The 15,397-nt window shown below is 45.6% G+C and overlaps 1 protein-coding gene across 2 annotated transcripts in view; it reads left to right on the top strand.

Annotated features, from left to right (window-relative positions):
• The window catches only part of akap6 (A kinase (PRKA) anchor protein 6), a 144,174-nt gene that overhangs the window by 105,515 nt on the left and 23,262 nt on the right, over nt 1-15,397 (top strand). For both annotated transcript variants that reach the window (XM_035168124.2, XM_035168126.2), the window contains one exon: nt 3,703-3,963. In XM_035168124.2, coding sequence (XP_035024015.1) covers nt 3,703-3,963 — 261 coding nt within the window. The remainder of the gene's footprint in view (nt 1-3,702; nt 3,964-15,397) is intronic.

Below are 15,397 nucleotides of genomic sequence, written 5' to 3'. Positions count from 1 at the left end.
GATCTGCTCAGACCTCTGGATCTTATGGATTCACTCTGGAGCTGCAGCTGTAACATCAGTCTCTCACTGTTCCCGTTTAATGAGCTGACGTTTCAGTCGCTGGAGGCTGATAGAGGAGCTGAGCTAATGGCTCTGGATGGAGAAGGTGCCACGTTGTTATACGTTTCCAGAGGGGAACAACAACTGAAAGATGCTCACGGACTCTTTTCATGATCCTGTGAGTGTCTGATCGATATCGCTGATTAAATCTTGTATTGACACAGTTTGTCAGGAGTCGGGCTGTTTACACTGCAGTCATCTCCAATATGAGTTTAGCATTAATCTGGCATGTACCCAGTTTCTGGTACACACACACACACACACACACACACACACACACACACACACACACATTTCTCACTACCTGTGGAGCTAACCTTCTAAACTGTTTCTAAAACTGGACGTAGACTCCGGATCCACAAAGTGAAGCCAATTTCGGAAGGGCCTGAAAACCTGTATTTTCTCCCTGACCAGCAGAGGGCGACTCCACTGGTCTATGAGAGAAACTGTGTGATTGACAGCTAGTGCCGTCCAATGGGTGCAGGTGTCAGTGGGTGTGCAGTCAGGCTCCGCCCCCCCTGCTTCTCCAAATATGGTTACTTCTGGTTTAAAAAAAACAAGATGGCGCTGAACAAAAATGTCAAACTGAGGCTTCAAACCAACGTTTGACGTCCAGCGGGTTGACACCTGAAGGTGAAGGTTGTGAGCGGTGAAGAAAACGTAGCTGCCTTATTTCAGAATGTATGAAAATATAGAGACGTGTTTTCTACCTCACTAACATTGTTTGGAAACAATCTCTTATGTAACATGAGCAAAGTTTCTAAAGTATTAAAAGTTGCCATCAACGTGCACGTTAGTGTGAGCGCGGTGCTGCTCAGCTCTGTGGGAAACACACACACTTTGTGTTATCCTGCGATGTGAACAACCACCTGCAGAGAAAACAATACATCATATTTACAACAAAATATTTCTGTTACTTTTGTCTTGAAAAATGCACTTTAAGTCTTTTAAATGACGTCCCTGACGATAGCTCACGTCCATTGTTCTACGCTGTGCCGTCTTCTTTCCATCTGTTTCTCTCTCTGCCAAACTAACCACGGGTTCGTAATCACCGGCGCCTCTTCGGAGAACAAAGCTAACGGCACATTTTCCCGATCAGGGGGTCCTATTATCGCCCCTCTTCATCGCCTAATGGTTTGGTTTTACCTGCCAGAGTTCAGCTAAAGTAGCGTTTCCACTCAGGAGGGAGAGTCGCTGCTACACCGACGACTCAATACCTTTTGTACAAACACATACATATGCAAATTAGCAACAGGGACCCATGCCGGGCTCGTTCAGGAGAAGCTCAGAGCTTCTCTTGTTGTGGTCGCTTGTTAAAGTTGCAGCAAGATTACAGCGATTTGATCCTTTAAAATGTTCAAATCACAACAATGTGAACCCAGGATACGATGAGAGAGAGCTCGGAGTGTGTTTGTGAAGTAGAAAACTTTATCAAGCAAAGCATTAATTAGAGGTTAGTGAAAAACCTCAGTGTGACAGAATTAATCTCACAGAATCACGACGATAATAAACTTCACACAACTGATTGTTAAACAGGACGAAAATCTGATCTGACAGATATAAAGACGAAGAGGAGGTGGAATCAAACACTGCGCGAGGAAGACGGACATTTATGAATGAAGAAGACTATAATGAGAGAGGAAGATCTTACATGCATTTCATCTGTGACTAGATGTTTTTTAATTGCATCACAAAACAATATTGTGAAGTTAAAAATCTCCCATCCTGCTTTTCCCAGATGTCTGAATTCCCCCTCGTCATATAAATATATATATATATATTTTAGAAGTGAAGAATGAAGTCGTTTTCTGAAATAACAAACATTCAAACATCACGCTTCAGCAGTCTTAGTTATATTCTTATAAATTTACATCCTTTCTAAATTGAAATCTCGTCTTTGTGTTTCCCCCGGACAGTATTTTCTAAAAGGCAGTAACTTTGGTACGTTCCCACTCGATTTGACTCAGACTGCTGATGCATCACATTCGGTCACTCCAGTAAATCAGTAAATCCCAAAACTGGTGAGTAAAGATTCAAAGAACATTGCACGTTTGCATCGGACCTTTTTTTAAGCTACTTTCAGACATGCACTGAACTCCGGAGATTCTCTGCTCTGCAGGGGCTGCATGTGTGAACGCAGGTGTCCCCGTGAGAGTCTACCGAGTCTCTGCAGACTCACGTTTCTAATGCGACAGATGCAAAAAGCATATTAATAAGAATACAAATATCTCAGGATGAACAAGAGGAACCGTTCACGTAGAAGACACCGACAAAGAGAGCTTTTGGTGATAGGCACCGGCGCTTCTGGAAGGTTCTGGAAACAGAAACACGTGATACCCGCAGCAGAGTTAACATGTCACATCCGGCCTCTTCCTGCTGCACCTGAACGCTCCGGAGAGTTCTCCCTCTGCGTTGCTCCTGTGGGAAAGACAAACTCCGCAGAGAGTCCAGACCCAATCCCCCGGACTTCCTCCGAAGGTCGTGTCTGAAAACGGCTTTCAAAGTGTTCGAGCTGACGTGTTCGCGCGAGATAACGTTGGCCAGAGACTCGCCTCCGAGCTCGGCGTCGCATCACGAGTGTGTTTGTTCCATATCGATGAGCAGTTTTCAGAAAAACACACAAACACACACTCGTCTAAATCCAAGTGGGGAATAGTCTCTCTCAGCTGCTCGCTGTGTCTTACTGTGTAATCAACAGGGGTTGGAAAATTACTCTGCAGAGCTTATTACACACAGACGCACACAGACACACACAGACACACACACACACCTGGAGCCAGGCCCTTGTTGTTCTCAGTGGTTCCTATTTGAAACTGTGATTGCTCCTCACCAAACACTCTCTTTCTATTGTGTCTTAAACGCTGTTTTGTCTCGGGTGTGGATTCCGGCTCCGTAGGTGAAGCTGCTCCAAACTCTGAATTAGCAGCTGATGTGTTTGCTCCTGTCGAAGGTTTGTTCATCAACAACATACCTCGTTAACGCGGTAATAACAGGCTCCATCGCCGTGGTGACAACAGCATTAGCTACATCCAGCTAATTCCCAGTTACAATAACAGCAGCAGATAAATAATAATTATATCCGTAACCCTGTTAACTGGGGCTGGTTTATACGGGTTGAATTTTAACACCTCGATATCGATGTGTGTGATTACAAACAGGCGCTCAGGACTCGTTCACACCTGGTTTGGTTCAGACCTTCAGACTTTTTCATTTAGTCTGAACCAAAGTCTACAAACCAATCAGAGTCAAGTATAGGGAGACTCCGCCCACGACAGGACGCACGTATGTCAGACAGAATTCTTTAGTCCCTAAATTACAACGTGAAACCAGAACTAACAGATGAGATGAAGCGTCTCTGTTAAGACGTCTCGAGCAGCAGCAGTGACAGAGACGTCAGCTCGGACACCGATGTTCACTCGTCCCTGCAGCGGTTGAGGAACGAACACACGACATCTCTTTCATTGATCTGTACATTTCTGAGGGGAAATGATTAATGGCCATGTATGTATTGATTGATATGCTACTTTGCATGATGGGATATCGACACAACAAGGAGTCCTCACACTAACGCTCTGTCTCCCTCTCTTCTGTCGTCTCTTCCAGAAAATCCTCTCAGACCATCCAGGTCCCAGTTCCTCCCAGCAGAACCAGTCGGCCAACGTTCACGCTCTGCTGGTCGGTGGTCGCGGCGGCGCGGTGGAAAACCCTCGCTCGGCCCTGTCCCCGCTGACCAACTCGCTCCTGGAGCAGCTGGAGGCCCGCATCAAAGAGCTGAAGGCCTGGCTGCGCGACACCGAGCTCCTCATCTTCAACTCGTGTCTCAGACAAGACAAAGACGCCTCCGAGCAGCTGCAGAGCTTCAAGGTAGGAGGGGCGGCGATGTTCAGTGAGAGACGCTCGTGATGTTCTCCATGTCAGCATCAGAGGCAGGATCATGAAAACACAAAGCTCATGGAAGAGGTTCAGCGTCACGTTCTAGTTGGGATAATAAAGTTGCATATGAACAAATTGCATAAGTGAAAATCAAGTACAGTGCGTAAGACAACTTTAAAGATTCCAAGTTCCTGGATGAGGAAACCACGTAGTCTTAAATACAGAGAACTCAACCCCTTGAATAAAGTTGGTCATTGGGAATTTAATATTTGAATTTGATATTTGTTTTGCTTATAAATTCAACATGGACATGTCCTGGCCTCCTCCTCCTCCTCCACAAAGAAACAATAACAAGAAACAAATCTCACAGGATCATCCAATAGCATATCTTTGAAATTTTTGTTATATTTGTATGTGTTGCTCTCTGCAACGTTATAATTTGCTGTAATAGATATTATCACATTACACATTATCAAACAGTCAATAATGTGTCGCTACCATCAGGTAGCTTTGGTCTGAACTAGCCACCGTAGCTAACTAAGCTAGTGGTTAGACGTCATTGGTTGGTTGTAGTTTTTCGGAGGAAACTCTGCGTCACATAAAGTGTATTTACAGAAGGAGCTGGGAATATCAGAGTTACAGTAAATGATCAAAGGGAAAGAGTAAAACATTCAGATGTTTATTCATGTACATTCCCACTTAACTTTTCTCCACTAACTTTTGTTACTATCAGATATAAGTGACAAAGCTTTGTCTAATCAACAATAAGCTTTTAAAAAACAACTGGTTCACTGTGTGTGTGTGTGTGTGTTGTTGATAAGTAAAGTCGTACATCGTCTTAATGAGGCCAGATGAAAGCAGGGCTGTTACGAGGCGATGGATGTATAGAGGAAACAGCAGTTAGCCTTAAAAGCCACGGGACGCTAACAGGATATTAATCAGCCAACATCACACAGCGAACAGCTAGCTGCGCTGATTAGCCTAGCCCCGCCGTGTGACTGACAACCAGACACACACACACACACACACACACACACACACACAGTCATACAAGCGCTCCAGCTGATGCAGAAATGTATACACGCAGACGTGCATTAATTCATGCATGTGTGCCGACCCATACTGACAAGCAACACACACAGATTCAAAGAAATATGCAAATGAGGAACCATCACATATAAATAGATGAATTCATACAAGTTTAAAGATGACAACACACAAACACACACTTTTACACAGATGATGAAAATATGCAGATGAATTCAGTCGCACAAAGTTTCCGACAAAGACAAACGAGATGAATCCATATGATTTATTGATGAAGAGAAAACACACTTTTATTGGAACGTGTGTTTTCTAATCGTCTTTATTGAATCTCTAAAACTCTTTTACTGCAACATCAAAAGCTTCATTTAAGTTATTATCAATCCAGACATGAAGTAATAAACTGTTTCCTTCAGTGTCCTGTTGAGTTTAACAACATCAGAGCTCAGTGAGGACGTTTCGTCCCCTCGTCTCGCTGAAGGGACGTTTGATGGTGAAGATCTTGTTTTGGTGTTGGAGTGAAAATGGCGTTGAGTCGAGGGAACCCCTGATGATCGAGGACTTTAAAGCAATGACCTTAAACTGCAGCACTTCTCGTTTGCGTCTGGTCGCTGACCTTTGCATCGTGACCGTTAAATATCATTCGCCATCTCGCTTCATATCATCTCCCTAATGTGGCCTCTTGAATAAAGTCGTAAAATGCAACGTTAAGACATAATCGGTCGGCTTTTATAGGTCTTACACTCCACCTCCCCCGACCTCTATTACTTGCAGGATATTGTTATTTGCAAGGGTCGATTTCAGACTTCACCTGGAAGTGCAAAGCTCACACGCTGTCATCAGTCTGTTTTCAGACATGGACGTGTGCACAATGGCTTCTCTGGAGTTTGTCTTTCATCACAGATGAAGATCGCAGCAGGAGATTCTCCGATCAGACGCGTTTACAACAACAGAAACTTCTCTCAAATTCCGCTGCTTATCACGTGTGTTTGTTTACAGCAAATCGACACTGGCGTCGGCACTTTTCACCGAAAGCTCTCAAATCTCCTTGATTTTACAAGCTGACGTCTTTGCAGGTGTCTTCTACGTGTGTGGCTCCTCGTCTTCTACCTGAGATATTTGTATTCTGTTTTTCTGTCGGACATCACTTGCTCCTGCGGAGAATTTCCTGCTGTTGGACATTATCCAGAGCTTTTACTAGAAGGTTTGGTTAGTTTCTACTCGCGTTATTTCACAGCAGCTGTGACGAATGGATGAGCTCAAAACCCGGACACACTCAGTTTGAGGAAAGGTTGATTGCTTGGTCTCAGAGAAGCTGAGAGAAGCTGGCAGGGCTGAGTGGAAGTGGGGTAAAGTCAGGGCAGTGATCCGGGCTGGAGGACTGACCGGCAGCAGGGAGATGAACAGGGGGAGGCAGAGCTGGTTTGGGTTTGAGGCGATGTTACGAGCGTGGAGCCGGAGAGCCGGAGAGGCGGAGAGGCGAGAGGCGAGAGGCGAGAGGCGGGAGGCGGAGAGCGGAGAGGCGGGAGGCGGAGCGGCGAGAGGCGGAGAGGCGAGGCGGAGAGGCGGCGGAGAGCGGACAGCGGAGAGGCGGAGAGGCGAGAGGCGAGAGGCGGAGAGGCAAACAGGCAGGGATCCAGAAACACAAGGACACAAGGATTAGGTCTGAGATTACATGAGAGATAAAACCTAGAATACACAATTCTGAGTGGCATCAACATGTGATCCCACGTGACTTCCTCTTTTCCAAGAGAGCTGATTGGTCAGGAGGCGATGCATTCATCTGTCATTCATGATATATATTATATCTTCCTCCACTTCCTGAAACAATCTCGACATGTAACCAAAACATCCCGTTGCTTGACTCAATGATGTCATTCAGAGCCAGAGTCTGAGCAGTAGAGATCAGGGGGCGGAGCCGCGGTATCGACCAATCCAGGGTCAATCTCAGCTGTCAATCATGACGTCTTATCCCGTTGTTGTATCGTTAATTAACTAATTAAAAGCAAACTGATCAGAAACATAAAACAAACACCAGTGAGATAAGAACGACCTGAAATGACAAATTCTATTTAATGAATACTTTGATTTTCGTAGTTACCAAACATACGTCCATAGAATCAATCACTTATTGATTTGCTTACTAAGCGAACGTCACGGTCAAGTTATGAATGGATCAGTGTTGATGTGAAGGAAGCACACACAGACACACACACACACACACACACACACACACACACACACACACACACACACACACACACACACACACACACACACACACACACACACACTCTGGCTGCCTAAATGATGAAACTGTATAGAAACGAGACTTTATCTGAAGAAAGTGAGTCGAGCCGCTCGTACTTTTGATCCTTGTCACAGCTCTCAGTGGGAAGCCATTGATTTCTGGCAGAAAGAGGCTGTGAGCTTCTGGAGAAATGAAGATTGGAAATATTGATAGCAGTCATTTGTATGGAGAGAGAGAGAGGGGGGACTAAATGGAGAGAAGGGACTCCATTTTAAGAGAAGTCGACTCCATTTCAGTGATCATTTGTCTGTTTTGGGCGTTCGGACTCGTAAATGGGTTCGATTTCTGGGCTGCAGCTTATTACTGTAAGGCCGTATGAGAGAGCAGCATGGGTCTGCAGAAGTCGCAAGGGCAAACACACACACACACACTTAAACACACACACACACACTTAAACACACAGACACACTTATAGCACACACATGCACACCAATGTACAGAAGCATTTTAAAGAAGCTGCTTTAACGTCCAGATCCCGTCCATCTTGACATTTAACCTTTGATGAACCAGGAGCTTAAACACGGTGGTTTCACCTCTGGCACCTGTCGAGGATCTTACCTGGAACAGTGACATCACAGGCTGTCGGACCTGATGTTCAACCACAGCTGAAGGTTGTCACCTTCGTTTATGGACCAATGCTGCTGTGTTCTCACATGCAGAACCTCCAGAGTGTTCTCACATGCAGAACCTCCAGAACATGTGAGGAACATGTGAGGAACATGGAGGAACATGTCAGGAACATGTCAGGAGCTTTAAAGTCGCCTGTAGCTTTATGGTTCATATTGATGTTCATCACATGCAGGAGCCTCCTCTATGTATCCAGGTAACCAGCCTGTGTTTCTGTGTTTCCTCTCAAAGTCTGTCTGCACAGTTCTGTTCTCTCTACACTACGTTTTCTTTTTTTCTAAACTCTTATTCCCTCACTCCTCCTCCTCCTCCTCCTCCTCCTCCTCCTCCTCCTCCTCCTCCACCTGTCTGCCTGCAACCTGGCTCTTAATTGAATTAGTGCTCCTTTAAGATACGGCATCGGCCAAACGTTCCTCCAGCAGGCCCCCGGCCTCCGATGACTCTATTGTAGCAGAGACGCTCTGGGGGCCGGACACACCGAGAATTAATAGAATGAGCCTGACTCACTCACACACACACACACACACACACACACACACACACACACACACACACACACACACACACACACACACACACAGACACACACACACACACACACACACACACACACACACACACACCTGCTCTGGAGTGTGGACGCAGAATAAAAATAGATCTCACACACGCTGACGCTCTTCCTAGAAGGTTAACTGTTGCCTGTCGCTGTTTTCTCTCCTCACTTTATCTAATTAGCTGGATTTTATATTATCACTGCAGCGACATGAGGAAGTGAAGTGAAGACGCACGTCAGTGAGTCCGGGAGTTTCAAGGATTTTATAAAGTCAACAATGAGTATTTCTTTATTCTTTAGCAAATTTAACTCTGAGATAAATTACGTTGTTTTTCTGACATAAAAAAGGAAAAATATATGATGCGTAAAATAATATTCAATTTATATAAACAAAACCATACAAATAAAATAATAAATAACACAAATATATAGTTCTCAACACAGAGACAAAATGTAAATACTGTTTTTATTTTAGTCCCTGTTTACCTTCCTTCCCTCCTCCCTCTCTCTTTACCTTCCTTCTTTCCTTCCTTCCTTCCTTCCTTCCTTCCCTCCCTCTCTCTTACCTTCCTTCCTTCCTTCCTTCCTTCCTTCCTTCCTTCCTTCCTTCCTTCCTTCCTTCCTCCCTCCCTCCCTCTCTACCTTCCTTCCTTCCTTCCTTCCTTCCTTCCTTCCTTCCTTCCTTCCTTCCTTCCTCCCTCCCTCCCTCCCTCTCTACCTTCCTTCCTTCCTTCCTTCCTTCCTTCCTTCCTTCCTTCCTCCTCCCTCCCTCTCTACCTTCCTTCCTTCCTTCCTTCATCTGAAGTGAGCCTCCTCTGTCTCTTTATCGATCTCTCTTTTCTTTATCTCTTTTCTCCTCCTTGTGTCTTTCTCTGTTTCTTATTTTCTGTTCGTTTGTCGTCTCTTTCCTTCTCTCGCTCTTGTTATCAGCTGATCCCTCTCTCTCCCCTGCTGTTGACAGTAGATGAGCTCCCTCCCCCCTCCCCCCCTTACTGTTTATTACCCTCACCCCCACCCTCCAATCATGCTCTTTGCCCTCCGGCCCTCTTCATCATTTTGCAACACATGAACCCCCCTGTTCCTCGGTCGTTTCTATTTTCAGCTCCTCTCCTGCCGTTTGTTTTGTGGGATTACCCCCAACACACAAACACACACACACACGACTCACGACCCTGCCCACGTCCTCTTCACCCCTCATCTCAACCAAAACATCTAATTATGACTTTATGTTTTCGCTGCTGTCCAAACATAACTAAACTGGTTTCACGTAACTTGAGACACGGGTCAAGAACCAACTCTTTTTAATTGTGTGTTTTTCAACATTTTTTAGTTTTGGATTCCTTCAGCTGGAAATTCTTGGATCTTGATTTTGAAAGATCAGGCCTGTTTGGAGGACTGATATCTACGAGTGTGTGAAATTTGGTGCAGTTCCATTAAATTGAAGGGACTGTTGGGCCCTGGTGAAGAAACGAGCTCTGCTGAGCGACGTTCTCATTATAATTATTACTTTTGTTCATTTTGAGGAAATGAACTGAAAGAGTTTTACGGTATTTGAATGCACCAGCTCCCCAGGTTTGGTCTTGAAACTTCCCTTTCTTCCAAATTATCTTCCATTTTGATATTAGTGCGTTGATATTGAGGACGAGTCCTGACACTTCTCCTGTGAACAGCTTCCAGCACAATCTCTTCAGAGAAATGTTTTTCCTTGTAGAATATGATAAAAGCCCTTTTCCACATGAGTTGGATGTTTCATTGCGACACAGTGGCAGTAGAGCTGTACACAACATGTTAGTATTTTTGCACAGATTTAAGACTCTGGATGTTGTGTAGTCGCCTCACTGCTTTGATTCAGATTTTCAGTGGATTTAAAAACCTGCTCAACATAAATGTTAATGTAGAGTCAGCACGAACAAAGTGCCTGAAGCTGTTGATCAGTTCCTCGCGTGCACGTGGTGCGTTCAAGGTCTTGCTGCTCAGAGTCGTGTGTCACATCAGCGCAGACATTTCACATTTCTCTAAGAAGTCTGTCAAATTGAGAGCTTTTCATTCATATTTAATGTTTTTAGATTCATGTTAATGTGTCTGACCTATGCGTGTGTGTCTGTTTGTGTATCTGCTGCCCTGTGACATCACCTTCGTACGCTCTGTAGTCCACTAACTACACCCCCCCCACCTCCCTGTAGTTTATGGACCCACCCCTCAGCGTCTCTCAGGCGGCTAATAGAGGGTGGCAGCGCGGCTCTGATATCGATACCTGCTTCATGATGAGGATTAAAGATCCACCGACTCCCCGCCAAGAACACAGGCTGTGTGTGTGTGTGTGTGTGTGTGTGTGTGTGTGTGTGTGTGTGTGTGTGTGTGTGTGTGTGTGTGTGTGTGTGTGTGTGTGTGTGTGTGTCCCTCAGCTGCAGCTCTGCTTATATTTGTATTTTCTTCTTGCAGCTGCGTGTGTGTGTGTTCTCTCGCTGGTGTTTTGAAGAGGTGTTTTCTCGTTAAGGGTTGCTCGTTAGGGGTTGGAGGCGAGTAAACAGGTGAGACGTTGCCGCGGTAACGGCATCAACACAACAGATCAGACTTTCATCTTCATCTGCTCGGTGGGAGAAGAAAACACTTGGCTCTTTCATCTGCTAAAGGAGTAGAGACAGCGAGCGAATGAAAACACGCAGCGTGGAGACAGAGAGAAGAAGAATGAGGCTCAGAAAAACGGGAGGAAGCGGAGAGACGAAGGGAGAGAAGAAAGGGAGGTCAGGGGAGGTAACAAGAAGATGGGAGGAGGTAGGAGGATGAGAGAGAAGGTGAGGTGAAGAAAATGTTTTCTTAATTTGCTCAAAAGCAGGAAGAAACAGGGCGAGATGAAGACGAAGAAGAAGAAGGAAAGACAACATGAGAGGAGGAAGAACGACAGGAACAGATGTCAGGAGAAGGTTGGAAAAAGAGGGGGAGACATTCGGGTCCTTTTGTTTCAACAGGTGAACGTCACCTGCTTCTTCCTGTTGCAGGTTTTTCACACCAAGCAGTTTTCCTGTAGCTAATTTCCCAACGTTTGACTAAATCTGAGTCCAACGTGATTCCGCTGATCGAAATTTAAAACCCGACACTGGACACGCCAGCGAGGGGAGAGGGAGACAAATGGAGACGGAGGAGAAAAACACTTTACTCTGCAGTAACAGCAGGAAAAGACAAAACGAGGGATTGAGAGGGGGTGAAAAATGGAGATGGAGAAGATCGAGGGGAAAAAACGAGGGAGACAAACAGAGATGGAGAGAACAGCCTGTGAAGTGAAATGCAGAGAGAGAATGGAAGAAATTGACGGATGAGAGAAAGAGTTGAAAAGACGAATATGCAGCGAAATGCAGACGGACAGAAGGAGATGGAGTTTTATTGATGCAGCGTTTTAACTCGGCGCGGCGTGTTCGCTCGGCTGCATTAGCGAGAACAGTAAATGCTTTCGCTCACAATAACTTCACATATCCTCCATTTGTTTACTGCTGCTGAATATTTTAAGAGTAAAGCTCTCACGGCTGAAACATGCAGCAGAAGGACTTCAGCTAATATGAGACCTGGAGATGTCAGTGGAGATCCAGCCTGACCTCCACGTGAAGCTCCGTCACAGAGGTGCGAGCTTTTCCTTCACCGAACGACGGCACTGATCCTCTTAAAGGGTTTTTCTCTTAACTCTTCACATCCGTCGAAGCTGTTTCTGCTGTGAGCCTCATTCGTTTCTCCATGTTTCAGCTCTGTGTGCTGTTTTGGGCCCAGACCCAACGTGCACCTCCAGACTTTGAGCTCCATGGTGGTGTGGTGATGGTTATTTCTTGAGATGATGGAGGAGATGACCCTTAGGCTACATCTACGTCTTCGTTTGAAAGTATAACGATCTCTGTCTCCAGGAGCATTTAGGCTCCGTATCAGTTTAAATCCCCGTCCATAGTAAAACACCTGAAAACACATATCACATGACCAGTCACATGCACTGGGTGTGCACGTGCATGTGTAGAGAGGAAGCATTTGGTTGTTAGCTCCTAAAAGAGCTTGGATACAAAAGAGGAGCAGAAAGTAAGAGCACAACATCTGTGAGTGAAGACAACAGGGTCACGCTAGTAACTGATTCTCCATGTCAGTGGCTTCCTTGGAATAGGATGGGGGGTGTGTGTGTGTGTGTGTGTATCTTACACACACACACACACACACACACACACACACACACCTCACACTTGTTGCATACTCTCAGTTTGTTTTTTGTCTTCAGGCGACTTGTTTGTAATAAAACGATAAAATACTTTCTGTGTTTTTCTTTGAAATTGGGCGGTCGACAGAATTTTATTCCGCTTTTCTTTGACAGTTTGAAAAACCTGGACTGAACTGAGAGAGACATTCAACATCACACACACACACACACCTCCGTCCCTCTGTCCCCGCCCCCCCCCCTGAGGCCCCCACTTGTCCTCCGTCTCTTTGTCCTTTAGGCGTCTAATTGGGTGCCTGTTTAGAAAAGGAAAGGTGTTAAGTAGGGGGAATTCCCATCATGCTCTTTTACTGGGAGACGGGACAATGGGAACTAATTGGTTCCTATTAGCAGATAGAAGCGAGGGGGACACTTAAGACACATAGAGGGAAGAGGAGCATTATGGGTAGATGATGTAAGAGTGTGAGCCGTGTCGGACGCTGGAATGACTAAAACAATACGTGTGTTTTTGTGTTGTGCTGTTTTCTTGTGGAAGTTTGTGATTGAATTGAGTGTGAGACTTCGTTGTGACATCACACTATGAGGAATAATATTTCAGACCAACACAAACTTCAGATCACGTCTCTATTTGCAGAGATAGCTTCGGAATGGATGCTTGATCTCTTTTACTTAAAGCAACTCTATATGTCACTAACCGAGCTACAGCGCCTCCTGCAGCCACACGTGGGGATTTCGTTCCCTTCTCCTAGTATCCAGAAAGTTGGATTCCAAAACAAGACTGAAAAACTTAGTGGTGGAGTTTGTGGTTTTGGTGTTTAGCCTTGTTTCCAGTGCCTGGAGTCCATGTGGACGACCCCTGAGGTCCCCGGGTCCCGGTCTGAGAATCGCCGGCCTCGGGATGAGAGGACAAGGCCGTGAGCGAAGGATTTTTGTTTCCAAACTGTAAAAAGTAAAAGACAGCTGTCAACAAGGTGCCCTCGACACAAACCTCCAGATCGTCGTGGTGCTGTAACTTTCACATTTCTACACTTTCGGCTGAGAAGAACTGAAATTTAGGACAAAGAAATGAAGAAGTAACCAGGAGAGAACAAGTGGAAAGGAATGGAAGCAGGATGGAGAGAAAAGAGGAGTGAAACAGTGCAGGAAGGAAGAAAAGACGGAGAGAGAGAGAGAGAGAGAGGGAGGAGACGACAAAGTTTGTGTAGCTGTAGGCGGTGTTAGCAGCAGCAGAGGGAATATGTGTGGGTGCAAATTGTCGACAGGAATTCATTAGGCTCGTCGTGCGATAACGAGTGCTTGTGGTTTTAATTGACTTAATCAACAAATAGAATTAATCAGAGATTTCTAATTAACGGTAATTGATTGAAATATCCACTGGGTCACCGTGCAAGCCCAAAATCTCTCTCTCTCTCCACTTGTGTCTCTTTATTTCACTTTACAGTTTGTCCTTGTCTTCTTTTCTTCTCGTCCTTTCTCGCTGTTGGTTTTATTTCTCCGTCTTGCTGCTTCACATCGTTCGCTCTTTCATTTCTCTCTCTCCCTTTTCCTACTTTTCATGGCCAGTCTCTGTCTCTTCCTCAGCTCCCTCTTCTCCTTTCTCATGTCTTCCTTTCTTTCCTCTGTTCGCAGGTGGCATCAAACATCTCAGATTATCCTGCTGCTTCTCCAGATCTGTTTGTTCTCCGACAGCTTGTCGGCAGCTGAGGATCGAGAACTTGAGCTTGTTTTTGTGAAACGACCAAAGAGGAAATATGAATCCTTAAGAGTCAAATTTCAACATCATGCAAACATTTAGATTTCGTACCTGAACTCAGGTATCATATAAAACCACTGACACATCGTAGCAGCAGCACAAACAACCTCCACTCTCCTCTACCCTCTCTCTCTCTCTCCGTCGCTCCCTCTCTTCACGGCAGGTCTCGGTAATTAGATTGTGGAGATGAGGAGGTGGAGGAGAGTTAAGAGGATTTTGTTTTTAGGAGAGGGAGACTTAAGAATGAGAGCGATAGAGGAGGGAGAGAGAGAGAGAGAGATCTAGCTTGAGAGAGACAAGAAGGACAAAGAGCGAGAGAGACAGGGTGAAGGGGGAATTAGAGAAAGACGAGTGCCGATCCTCCTCGTTGTTGTTTATCCTGATTCGGTCAACGGTGCTGCAGGAGGGTTGAGTGACAGGCAGTGGAATACCTGAAGAGTGAGAGAGGGGAAAGAAACGCTGGGATAAAGACGTCGCACGTTCCTATTCTGTCGTTGCTGTTGGTCGACCTTGAACACGTCGGGCGATGTACACGACAGAAACGACGTTACTCCAGCACAGAAATCCGGGTTCTCGTCAGGGTTCTCGTCAGGGTTCTCGTCAGGGTTCTCGTCAGGGTTCTCGTCAGGGTTCTCGTCAGGGTTCTTCAGGCCCAGACGGCCTCTTCCAGCCTCATTCTGCAGCTGATCTCAGGCCGGAGGTGTCGTCTCTCCAGCGTGTTCACGGGAGGACTCTGTGAAATCAGAAGCTGCCCGACCTCAACAAGCTTCTCTCGACATGAAGGAGCAGCGTTTCTACTCCTGCTCCGCTCTTTGTCTTTAAGGATTTTCTTTGTCAAAGGAAATGTCTGCACAATCTCGGTTTTTGCTTTGAACTGATTAAGTCAAGAGTCTCTCACATCACGGTTGATCGCCCACGACTTCCCGTGTTGGTCTCTCACTCCACCTTACT

The sequence above is a fragment of the Hippoglossus stenolepis genome, chromosome 10 (genome assembly GCF_022539355.2).
Source record: "Hippoglossus stenolepis isolate QCI-W04-F060 chromosome 10, HSTE1.2, whole genome shotgun sequence".
NCBI lineage: Eukaryota > Metazoa > Chordata > Actinopteri > Pleuronectiformes > Pleuronectidae > Hippoglossus > Hippoglossus stenolepis.
The sequence above is the reverse complement of the archived record's forward strand: the minus strand, read 5'-3'. Positions and strand labels throughout refer to the sequence as shown.